Raw genomic sequence first — 12,823 nt, 5'->3', positions numbered from 1 at the left:
CCACTTCCGGCTTTTTCTGCTCATGTGGTGCTGAGGAATTGAACCCAGGGCCTCATGAATGCAAGGTAAGCACTCTACCACTGAGCCACCTTCCCAGCCCCATCTCGGCCAGATTTTTTATGATTGTTCCTCCACTTACCAGTTTTGCAGCTAAGTACCTTGGCAGCTGGTCTCCTTTCTAATGCACACTGTTGTTGAAGTAGTAGTGGCCCTAGGCTTGCCTAGCCCACGCTCCGCCCACAGGACTTTGTGAACTCTAAGCCCATGCTCCAACCACAGGGCCTAGGGCTTGCTAAGCTTAAGCTCCACTACTGAGCTGCACTCCCAGCCTGATTTCCACTATTAATCTCCATGTTTAAGTGGGAACTTTGAACAAAGAATAGCTCATAAAAATTTTAAAATGGGACTTGACACTAGTAATCAGGTACTGAGAGAAACTCAGCTGTCTTTAAAGACAGGCACTTTCAGTGGATTAATATTGTGTGTGTGTACACGTGCATGCAAGCATGCACACAAGCACATACACTCACACACACACACACTCACACACACACACACACACACACACACACGCTCATGAAAGCAAGCGCGCTTGTCCCAAGACAAGGCCAGGGCTCTACCACTAAGCCACACAACTCCATTCCAGCTTTTTTTGGTAGTTAATTGGAGATAAGTCTTATGGAATTTCCTGCCTGGGCTGGCTTTGAACCTTCATCCTCAGATATCAGCGGTCTGATTAGCTAAGATTATATTCATGAGCCACTATGTTCAGCTATGTGATTTTTTTCTTGGTTGGTCATAGAGCTTGGACTCAGGGCCTGGGCACTGTCCCTGAGCTTCTTTTGGTCAAGGTTAGCACTCTACCACTTGAGCCACAGTGCCACCTCCGGCCTTTTCTGCTTATGTGGTTCTGAGGAATCGAATGCAGGGTTTCATGCATGATAGGCAAGCACTTTACCACTATGCCACATTCCCAGCCCATTCAGGTTTTAAAATCGAAAGAAAAAAAATTCTCACTCACTATACAATACCTTCAGTATTGCCAAGTAAACACAAAAACAAAAAACAAAGTCCAATGCCATTTAGGAATAAATCACATTTACACAATCAGTATAAAGACGCTCAAACCTGGCTCATGCCTGTAATGCTAGCTACTCAGGAGGCTAAATTGTGAAGACTGAAGTTCGAAGCCAGCCTTGGGAAGGAAAGTCCTTGAGATTCTTATCTCCAATAAATCATTCAGAAAAAGTTGGAATTTGGTAACTCAAGAGATAGAGCTCTAGCCTTGAGAAAAAGTATCTCAAGGACAGCGCCCAAGACCTGAGTTCAGGCTAGCAACAGAGACACGCACGCACGCACGCACACTTTCCCCTCAAAACATTTCCTATATAAAAACTGACAGCCAGGTGCAGGTAGCTCAAACCTGTAATCCCAGCTTACTTAGAAGGCTAAGGTCTGAGGATCACAGTTCGAAGCCATCTAGGGGAGAAAAATCTGAGACGCTGTATTTAACCGGCTAAAGGCCGGAAGGGAGATGTAACTCAAGTGGCAGAGCACTAGCTAGTCTTGAGGATAAAAGCTCACGGACAGAACATAGGCCCCGAGTTCAAGGCCCAGTCCTGGTACCTAGAGGAAAAAAAAAGTTGCATCAGATCATGGTCTCAACTGAGTGAACATTCGACAAAAATTCTAGTTCGACAAACGCAAAAGGGCGTTCAATCTGTACAGCGAGTACACCGACACAACCTCTCAAGCTACTCTGAAAGAAAAGTCGGGAAGTCTTTGAATTGCTTTAAACCAACTGTCACGTCGATGAAAAGATAGATGAGAAGAGAAACACTCTGGAGTAATACGCCTTATTCGAGAAGGTTTAATTGGCGACTCTGAATCCGTGCCTCCCGGGGCAGCAATACAGAACAACCGAGGAACACAAACACAGCGGTGGGCGAGGGGCGTTCCGGTGGGCGAAAGGCAGCGGTGCGCCGAGCGCGCGCGCGAAGGCGGCTGGCCTGGAGGCCCAGAAGGGAGTCTCTCACTCCCGCGGCCGGGCCGCCCAGCCGCGGCGGCTCCGAGACCCGCGGGGAGACAGGCACCAACGGTTCCGTCTCCGGTTTCCGCGGGTCCCAAAAGAATAACGGACCCGCTCCCAACGGTGGGCCCGAGCCCCGCGCGCCGCTTCCGCCGCCGCGCCGCCCGCGCGCCGCCCGCCCGCAGACCCGCGCCGCGCGGGGACCGGGCACCGCGGCGGGCACCGCCCACCCCGCCGCCACCGCTCGCCCAACGCCCGGCGCCCACAGCACACGCCGCCCGACGCAAAGCCAAACAAAAGCCAAGCACAGCGTTTCTCGTCAGAACAGACTTTATTGGGAGACGCAGCCGCCACACGAGCCGGCCGCGCCCGGCGCGGTCCCCGGGCAACCTACCGGCCGGCCCGCCCGCCCGCCCGCCCGCCCGCCCGCTCGCCCGCTCCCTGTCCATCCTCCGGCCCCTACACGTCGGGGCCGCGCAGACCGCTCACCGGCTTCCGAGGCGTAGGCTGCGCCGGAGACACCCAGCTCTCGAAAGCGGCCCGAGTCCCGGTCTCCTCTCGGTCGCACGTAGCGTGGCTGGTGCCGCGCGACACGAAGCGCCGGGAGGCGGCGGCGGCGGCGCCGTACTGACGTCACGCGCCGCCGAGGCCCAGCCAGTGCGCGTGGGGGCCGCCCCGACCCCTGTCCCAGCGGCCCCAATCCGGGAGGAGCCCGGGAGAGTGGGCGGGGCCTCTGCGGCGAGTGCGGCAGTCCTATTGGCGGAGAGCGAGAAGCAAGGGCGCGGGAGAGCAAGTGAAAGCGAGGTGGGGGCGGGCCGAGGCCAGCGCGGAAGTCTCGCGAGGCCGAGCCCGAGCGGAGTGTGGCGGCGGCGGCGGCGGCGGCGAGATCTGGGCTTGGGTTGAGGAGTTGGTATTTGTGTGGAAGGAGGCGGAGGCAAGAGGAAGAGGGAAGCGGAGAGCCGGCCCGGAGGGCGGGAGGAGGCGCGGCCAGGGCGGGCGGCCGCGGCGAGGCCGGGCGAGGCCAGCGAGCGAGGCGGGCAGCGGGACGAGCAGCGGCCGAGCGAGCGCGGGGCGCACGGAGCGAGGGAGGCGGGGAGGCCCGCCGCCGCCGCCGCGCCCGCCCCTTCCCCCGCCGCCCGCCCCCTCTCCCCCCCGCCCGCTCGCCGCCTTCCTCCCTCTGCCTGCCTTCCCCACGGCCGGCCGCCTCCTCGCCCGCCCGCCCGCAGCCCCGGAGCCCAGGCCGCCGCGGCCGTGGCGGCGGAGCTCTCAGCCATGGCCTCGGGCGACACCCTCTACATCGCCACGGACGGCTCGGAGATGCCGGCCGAGATCGTGGAGCTGCACGAGATCGAGGTGGAGACCATCCCGGTGGAGACGATTGAGACCACGGTGGTGGGCGAGGAGGAGGAGGACGACGACGACGACGAGGACGGTGGCGGCGGGGACCACGGCGGCGGGGGCGGCCACGGGCACGCCGGCCACCACCATCACCACCACCACCACCACCACCACCCGCCCATGATCGCGCTGCAGCCGCTGGTCACCGACGACCCGACCCAGGTGCACCACCACCAGGAGGTGATCCTGGTGCAGACGCGCGAGGAGGTGGTGGGCGGCGACGACTCGGACGGGCTGCGCGCCGAGGACGGCTTCGAGGACCAGATCCTCATCCCGGTGCCCGCGCCGGCCGGCGGCGACGACGACTACATCGAGCAGACCCTGGTCACCGTGGCGGCGGCCGGCAAGAGCGGCGGCGGCGGCGGCTCCTCGTCGGGCGGCGGCCGCGTCAAGAAGGGCGGCGGCAAGAAGAGCGGCAAGAAGAGTTACCTGGGCGGCGGGGCCGGCGCGGCGGGCGGCGGCGGCGGCGCCGACCCGGGCAACAAGAAGTGGGAGCAGAAGCAGGTGCAGATCAAGACCCTGGAGGGCGAGTTCTCGGTCACTATGTGGTCCTCAGGTGAGTGCCGGCCCCGCGCCGCGGCCGGGGATGTTTTTGTTTTGAAGGGAAGCCATGTTTTATGTGTGTGATGGGCGCCGCCATCTTCTCCGCCCGGGCAAGTATGGCGGCCCCAAAAGATGGCGGCGGCGGGGGCGGCGGGCCGCGAAGATGGCGGCGCGGGGGAGGGGCGGCGCCGCCCGGCTAGGCCGCAATGGCGTAGTTTGTGCGCGGAGCGGCGGCGGGCCGGCGGGGGAGGGGCCGGTGGGCCGCCCCGCCCGCCCCAACGGACGAGCCGCCTGCCCGTTGTGGGCGCCGCCCCGCGCCGGGCCCCGGGCGGCCGCGGCGGGCGTTGGCGGGGGCCGCGGCGGCGCGGGCCCGGCGGGCCGGGACACGGGGCCGGGACGCGCGCCGTTCTCCCGCCGTCCTCTGGGGGGCGTCGCGGCCCGCCCCGCCCGGCCGCCTCCGAGCCCCTTCCAGGAGGGGGCGGCGCCGCCGGACCCTGCCCCGCCGCGCGGGGTCACGCTGCCCCCGGGCCGGCGCCGCTGCGGGGCGGGACTTGGTGCCGCACGTCGGGCTCGCGTGTAGCGGGCCCCGCAGCGGTTGGAGCCTGCGGCGGGCGCCGCGCGCTCCCCTCCGCCGCGGGCGGAAGCCGGCGGACGGGAGCAAGGCCGGAGCCTCGGGCCGCGGCCCAGGCTCCCCCGCGTCCGGGGCCCCTTGGGTGCGCTTTGTCCTTAATTTGGCCCCCTGCAAAGTGGTTGATCTGGTTTGCAAAGCTGTGGACGTTTGCCACCGGAGTAATGCAAGCTGGGTGGTTGGAGCCTCTCCTTCCTTTTTATTTTGTGGAAATCCTCACTTTCCACTGTGGGAACGAGTATTCTGTGCGCTTGCGTTACTGTGCTAAGAGCTTTTGATGGAGGTCAGGAAAAGTAGAACTAGAGCCTGAATCTGCGTAATCTGTTGCGAGTTTATTTTCACTTAGATCGGAAGGCTGGTCTTGACGGCTCACCTGGAGTCTAGCTGCGTTGCTGGGATACTAAAGAATTCTACCTTTGCTAGCTAGTGTAGCGCCTGTGATGATTAAAATTGTGAGTTTGAGGTAGACTCCCTTGCCCATAGTTTAGCACTGTTTCATCAGTTCTCAAGAGCGAGGAGCTTCAAAATCTGATTGTGCTCTTGGAGGGCGAAAGTTTTGTCAAGATTCAGAAGGATGAGTGGAATAGAAGATGACGTTGGACTGCGAAGCTGGTCTGGTTAAACCAGTGTGAGCTAACTAAACCTGAACTGAGCAAAGCGGAAGTCTAGTAGGAAGTGCCCGTTAGTTCCTGGTTAGGCTGCCTGGCAGTTTGAGGTTAGCGGGAACTTTTGTGTTTACATGAAACAGGAGTAGCCAGTGCTCAACAGTTACCAGCCAATACCTGTTGTGTAAGTATTTTTGTAGTTCACAGAGGCTGCACACTGTTGGAATTAAAGGTGGTGGTTTCCTACAACAAGGATTGGATTAAGAAAGGAAAGAGGGTTATTGATGACGGCCAAATTAAGGCTCTGTTTCAGTGCAGGTTCTTACATAAAGATACATTGACTATGTAAAACTTAGCTTAACTCATGCATGACCATATCATGCTGGTTTTATAGTAATTTAGAAAACCAGCATATTTGAAAGTTCTCCATTTGATCGTCCTAAATTGTTAACCTGCTTTTGCAAGCCTGGAACATTTAACAGATTAAGTAGTGTATAGAGTCCCTGGTTAGAGGAGAAAGGGAGGGGCTGATTAACTGAGTTAATCTACAGTCATATCAGGATTTAAAGCCATTATTTCCTCTGTGCAAATCTATTTTAGTCTGGACAGCCTTTGTTGTGTAGTGTAGGGTACACAAAGGGGTTTGGGTAGGGTTTGATGGCAATTACTTGGGTGGCCTGTTTGCTCAGCGATGTTGAAGTCTTTCCTGGCCTGTGGTTTGCGATTATTACCAAGGAGAGAAGCTAAGTAGTTTGTAGTTAACTATGCATATTCTAAGTTCAAATCCTGAAATTTTAATCTTCAAAACTGAAATAGGATGAGAAGTGAAGAAGTCAAAAACAGGTTAGTTATTTTGCTACACTGTGTGGTGGTGTTGATAGGCAATGGGTTAACTGCTTTCGTATGGTGGATCTAACTTAATCATAGGTATGAGAGTTTTGGCTACAGGGGCCAAGAGCAGTCAAGAGTAGGAGTATGTCCTACATGATTTCAAGGGTCAGAAGTTCCCCACTCCTGATCACTGAATTAATCCCTTAGATTGGAATGAATTATGAAGAAACAGCAGGTTAGTGGGAGTCAGTATGTTCCCTGGAACAAGATTGGTGTTTTTGTGGATCTCTGCTTGTGTGACACCTTCCTGAACTTGGACAGTATTTTGTGCAGCTAGAAACTTGATGCCCCTTAGCTGTCACTCTCCATCTGATTCCCCCCTCCTCCCCTGTTTGTGGTCACGGGGTTTGAACCCAGGGTCTGGGGCTTGCTAGGTAACTGTGCTACCCCTTTCTAGACATTTGATGATGCAAGTATGTGGCCTTTTATGTCTGAGAATGTTTTCAGGTGATCCTAGGGCTGGAACTCAGGCCCTGCATGCTGTTGCTGAGCTTTTTTTTTTTCCTTCTCTCCTCAAGGCTAGCACTCTACCACTTAAGTCACAGCTTCACTTATGCTTTTTTTGGTAACTAATTGGAGATGAGTCTCAAACCAAGATCCTCAGATCTCAGACTCCTAAGTAGCTAAGATTACTGGCTTGAGTCACCTGTTTTTTATTACTTTTAATCAACTACATGGGCAGATGTTTACTTTGGGATGTATAATTGATGATCATTTCAATGTTGGCAGATTTAGGACACAGCATTAATATAGTTTTGCTTAGATATTCACCACTGTTACATAGGAATGAGTTTGCTTTAGTTTATAAGTAGCACTAGAAAACATACTTAACTGGGCCTGGAAATGTGGCTTAGTGGAAGAGTGCTTAGCCTGGCATGCATGAAGCTGCCCTGGGCTCGATTCCTCAGTACCTCATACACAGAAAAAGCCAGACATGGAGCTGTGGCTCAAATGGTAGAGTGCTAGCCTTGAGCAAAAGAAGCTCAGGAACAGTACCCAGGCCCTGAGTTCAAGCCCCAGGACTGGCAAAAACGAAAGGAAAAAAAGAAAAGAAAATACACTTAACTAATGCAATGGGTTAAGTAGGAAAGCAAGTGATCAAAGCTGAGTATTTAAAACATTTAGTTTTGAGAGAAACTTAGGTGGCTTGAAAATTTTTGAAGTTCTGTGTGCTCAGATGTTGTGGCCTTCTTTAACACCATTTGTGGTGCTTGGTTGAGTAAAACATTTTAAGATTTGAAATCCACTGATGTTAAAGATCAATAAATTGGAAGAAAATCAAAATGCATTCTTTTTTTTCTCAGTTCTGTATATCCAGTAAATTAAGGTTTACTGGTCATTATTGTTTACAATTCATCTGTGGGATTTTTTTTCTTCTCATTTATAGTGTGATAAATATATCACTAAGTAGAAATGCAAGATGGGTCTGGTGGCTCACACATGTAATCCTAGCTACTCAGGAGACTGAGATCTGAGGATCACAGTTCAAAGCCAGCCCTGGCAGGAAAAGCTGTGAGACTCCTATCTCCAATAAACCACTCAGAAAACCAGAAGTGTCATTGTGGCTCAAGTAGTAGAGCGTTGGTTGTAGAGCGTTGGCCTTGAGCTGAAGAGCTGAGGGACAGTGCCCAGGCCCAGAGTTCAAGCCCCATGACCGACCCCCCCCCCCCCAAAAAAAAAAAAAAAAAAGTAGATGCCATACTCATAAATAAATTTCCATGAAACCAAGCCAGAAAAGCTCTCCAAAGTAAATGCCTCAACCACATGACCTGCATACACATGACCTGCCTCAGTCTTAGATCTTGTGTCCTAATCTGGGAGCCTCTTTACTGCGAAGCCTCTTTCAGTGTTAGACTTGTCTATCAGCCTTTCATTTTTTTGTTCCCTCCCCTGGCAGGAAAATCTTATAAGAAAAGGTCAGGCTCCTATCCTACAAGTAGCATTTCATGCCTTTGGAAAGAGAGTAACTTTAAAACAAAAAGCCAAAAGGCACTTCTGTGTATTTTCTATTTGTTTCAGAAGTCTGTTTAGCAAGTTAGTTATTTGAAGCTAGGAAACTTAGGGCCTATAGCAATTTTAGCAAGAACAGTTGTTATACTGAGTGCTTGCCTTTTTTTTTTTTTTTTTTTTTCTTGGTGCTGGAACTAGGGCTTGAACAACACTTGGGGTCTGGGTGCTGCTCCTCGGCTTTTTTGCTCAAGGCTAGTGCTATACCATCTGAATCGCTTCCAGCTTTTTGGTAAGTTAATTGGAGATAAGAGTCTCATAGACTTGCCTGCCTTGCCTTGCCTTGCCTTGACTTGGTTTCAAACCGTGATCTTAGAGGTCAGACTCCTGGGTAGCTAGGATTAGAGGTGTGAGACACCCAGCACCTGGCTGCACTGAGCATGTTAAGAGCTTCGTCCTTTTGGTCAATTCCTGATTGTGTCTGTGTTCCTATTACATAAACAGAAAGAGTAAATTGAACATTGGTAATAGAATACTAGCAAATTGAGTATTTACTGGTAAGTTGTGTTCTATAGTTTTATCAGGAAAATATTCAAGCCTTATTTTTAAAATTTGGCACCAGATACGTGACTTAGATGTTGAAAATAAAATTATTTCTCATTTCTGTTAGTTTAGAATGTTAGGAAATGGCAGAGAAATCTTGGATGTCAGTTTTCCAAGATCTTGCACATTAACTACTGTATAGGCTTATACCATTATTTGCATGGTAAAATTACAGTACACAAGGTGGGCTACTTCCTGTAAATACCATTCTGGTTTCTTTGTACATAGATGGAAGAGAGGTGGTACAGGTGGTGGCAAAAGGTGGAGGATTCAGTCTGAGAATAGCCCGGCCTTTAGAAGCACTTCTAGATTCGAATCCCAGATCTACCTCTTTACTGTGTTTGGCACTTCCAATCCTTCAGCCAAAAACATAGAGTTTGATAGGTTAAGGATTTTGTTTGGATTGAGAATTGTGGCAGTTGCTAGCAACTGAAAAGATAATACACACACACACACACTCTCTCTCTCTTCTCTTTTTTTGTGTGTGCCAGTTTGAGGGCTTGAACTATGGGCCTGGGAACTATCTGAGCTTTTTTGTTCAAAGCTAGCACTCTACCACACCTCTACTTCTGGCTTATTGGTGGTTAACTGGAGATCAGAGTCTTAGCGACTTTCCTGCCTGGCTGGATTAGAACCAGGATCCTTAGACCTCAGCCTCCTGAGTAGATAGGATTACAGGTGTGAGCCACTGATGCCTGCCTGGATAGTTTTTTAAGATCTCCATTTCATATAAAATATCCTTGATACAGACTTTTGCTTGTTGTGCACTAGTAATTCCCAGATCTTGAGCACTCCCCCCATTTTGGTGAAGGTTCAGGTGATGGTAGTGGTGAGTGGATAGATGATGTTTCTTATCGAAAGTGAACCAGGCTGGGTACTAGTGGCTCATTCCTGTAATCGTAGATACTCAGGAGGCTGAGGTTTGAGTATCCTGCAGTTTGAAGCCAGTCAGGGCAGGAAAGTCCCCAGGAGAGTCCTAACTGCAATTAATGACTAGAAAACCCAAAGTGGAACTGCGGCTCCAAGTGGTATAGTGCTAGCCTTAAACAAAAGAACTCTAGTACAATGCCCAGGCCCTGAGTTCAAGCCCCCATGGCTGGGGGGTGGGGGGGACCTCCCCTCCAAAAAAAAAGGCCGAGAAGTTGGCTCAGTGGTAGAATGCTTGCCTTACATGCATGAGGCCCTGGGTTCCTCAGCACCACATAAGCAGAAAAAAGCCAGAAGTGGTGCTGTGGCTCAAGTGGTAGGGTGCTAGCCTTGAGCTGAAGAGCTGAGGGACAGCGCCCAGGCCCAGAGTTCAGCCCCCACAACCAAAAAAAAAATTTTAATTAAAAAAAATGGCTTAAGAGTCAAGATGTTGGGAAACAAAATTAAGCCCACAACGTATACATATGTTTGTACAAGTGTGTATAATATTGGTTGATAAAAATGAAGAAAATTAAGATCACAGGAAACAAGCATTATATATAAGGTAACACAGTGAGCTTCCTGGCGATCGATTAAAAAAGGAAATAAGGGACTAGGGGCCTGGCTTCAGCGGTTGGGCACCTGGCAGACATGAAGCTCTGAGTTAAAACTCCAGTACCCTCAAACTAGAAAAAAATTATACCAAGATGTAAAAATCTTCTAAGAAAGGCAAGGTATACTGTCACATATCTTGGAAGATTGTGTTCTGAAGCTGTCTTCACCAAGAAGAAAGATACCTCATATCTGGAGGCATGGTTCAACTGGTAAAGCACCAGCTGTGAGGGAAAGGGCCAAGTGGTGGGAGTATGAGGCCCTGAGTTCCAACAAACATACATACACACCCCATGGAGCTTTGCTCTATCTTGATAGGCTGTGGTAGGAGGATTTTGAAGTCAACTAGACCACATGGCAAGACCGTGCCTTAAAAGAAAAATGAATGGCTTTCATTAGTACTGAATAAAAAATGAACTCCTTTGAGTCTGGGTGCAGGTGTAGCTTAGCAATAGATTACTTACCTGGCCAGGCCCCAGGTTCTCTAGAGCAGTGGGAAGGGGAAAAAAGGTCAAGTTACTTCATACAGGAAAAGGGACCCTGATTGGCAGTAGTGGATAGCACTAGTGTGTTTCTTAGTGCTGTCTAAAAGCTGCCAAAGATGTCTAAAAATATAAATATACTGATTGAAAACTCACAATTTTCCTTGTTTTTTTTTAACACTATTGGGTTTTTTGTTTGTTTGTTTTTTGCTTTTATTTTTGTTTTTGTTTTTTTGGCCAGTGGTGGGGGCCTGAACTCGGCCTGAGCGCTGTCCCTCAGCTTTTCAGCTGAAGGCGAGCACTCTACCACTTGAGGCACAGCACCACTTCTAGCTTTTTCTGCTTAGGTAGTGCTGAGGAATCGAACCCAGGGCTTCATGCATGCAAGGCAAGCACTCTACCACTGAGCCACCTTCCCAGCCAACACTATTGGGTTTTATTTGCATTCTTTTTGTTGTTTTGGTTGTGGAGCTTGAACTTAGCCTTGGCGCTGTACCTCAGCTCAAAGCTAACGCTCTACCACTTGAGCCACAGCACCACTTCTCGTTTTCTGAGTAGTTTATTGGAGATAAGAGTCTCACAGCCTTTCCTGCCTGGGCTGGCTTTGAACTGCTATCCTCAGATCTCAGCCTCCTGAGTAGCTAGGATTACAAGCATGAGCCACAGGAGCCCAACTTTTATTTGCATTCTTTAGGACCATAAAGCCTGATCAAGAATTGAGTGCTTTGTTAGATTGCTCTAATCCCAAGGTTGAAGATTTAAAATGTAGGAAAACAATTAAAAAAAAAACCCGGAAGTGGCGCTGTAGCTCAAGTGGTAGAGCACTCGCCTTGAGCTGAAGAGCTGAGGGACAGCGCCCAGGCCCAGAGTTCAAGCCCCATGACCGACAAAAAAAAAAAAAAACCCTGGATTCAATGAAATGCAGTAATTTTCTTTTTCCTCCTGGGCTGGAGCTTAACTCAGGGTTTGGGCGTTATTGCTGAGTTTTTACCCAAGGCTGGCACTCTACCTTGGAACTATAGCTCTTCTTCCTGCTTCTTTGGTGGTTAGTTGGAGCTAAGGGTCCTTAAACTTTGTCTGGGCTGGCTTTGAAGCAGGAGCTTCAAATCTCTGCCTCCTGATGAGTAGGATTACTGGTAGGAGCCACTAGCACCTGGCCTCAGGGGTTTAAAAAAGTTTTGTTTTTTTAATAGCTCCAAGATGCCCAGATCCTAATTCCTGTAACCTTTGCATGTAACCTGTGTACAGGTGTGACAAAACTAAGGCTCTTCAATGGGGGGAATGGGTCCTGGAGTCTCCAGGTGGGCCCTAAATGTGACCACACAGGTGTTGTCAAGAGGAAGTAGTAGGTGGAGTGAAGAGGATTGGAGGTGTTAGAAGCTAAGGAGCCTTCAGCAGCTAAAAAAGGCACGGGGCCAGGTTCTCCTTTAGATGGCCCTGCATGACTTTAGCTTATGCAGATTCTCATGATAGTGAGAACTGCAAAAAAATAAATTCAAGTTGTTTTATGCCATCAACTTGGGTGGTGGTTTGTTACATATTGGAACAAGAAACTAAGGTATACTAGCATCCTCTGTGTACTTTTGCCTGCAGGTAGCTGGCAGATCTCTCTCTACATTCCAGGCCTGTGGACATTGCCAAACAATCTAAGACTTATTGTTCTTTCCCCTTAACCCTAGGAGGAAATGGAGGTAGAATAAAGATTTGTTTGCATACCCTGCTGAATTTCCCAGCCATAATGGTTGGCATTTAACATGCTGCCAAGGTTATAAACTAGATGGTATTCTTATTGTTCAATATATGAAAGAACAGCTGAGGGACTGGAATGAGGGACAGGCCTGTGGAGGAAGTCTTGGTCTGGGCGTTGGAAAATGGGTTGAAGAAGCAAAAGGAATGTCATGTCTATTAAGTACCTGTTACCTGGCTGTCAGAGAACCTATTTAATCTGCAAAGACAGGAGACTCCAGTGTTGTTTGTGTTGGTTGATTGGTTGGTTGGTTTTTAGTGACTTCTGGATCTGTAGAAGACTCCCAGCCTTTCCCTAATTGTGGAAATAAAGTTCTTTTGAGCATGCTTTACCTGTCAAATTAGACTGGGAGTGATTAGTGCTTTGGTAGTGACACAGGAGCAGAATAGCTTGTAGGCAGGCATGGACCAAGGACTTATTTATGTACCTTTT

At 50.5% G+C, this 12,823-nt stretch overlaps 1 protein-coding gene across 1 annotated transcript in view; it reads left to right on the top strand.

Annotated features, from left to right (window-relative positions):
* Positions 1-3,200: 3,200 nt before the first annotated feature.
* Yy1 (YY1 transcription factor) overlaps positions 3,201-12,823 on the top strand; it is a 29,272-nt gene continuing 19,649 nt past the window's right edge. Inside the window, exon 1 of the mRNA XM_042692465.1 lies at positions 3,201-3,983. Coding sequence (XP_042548399.1) covers positions 3,302-3,983 — 682 coding nt within the window. The 5' untranslated portion in view covers positions 3,201-3,301. The remainder of the gene's footprint in view (positions 3,984-12,823) is intronic.

Source organism: Dipodomys spectabilis, unplaced genomic scaffold (assembly GCF_019054845.1).
Source record: "Dipodomys spectabilis isolate Male_0828 unplaced genomic scaffold, ASM1905484v1 ptg000157l, whole genome shotgun sequence".
Classification (NCBI taxonomy): Eukaryota; Metazoa; Chordata; class Mammalia; order Rodentia; family Heteromyidae; genus Dipodomys; species Dipodomys spectabilis.
The sequence above is the reverse complement of the archived record's forward strand: the minus strand, read 5'-3'. Positions and strand labels throughout refer to the sequence as shown.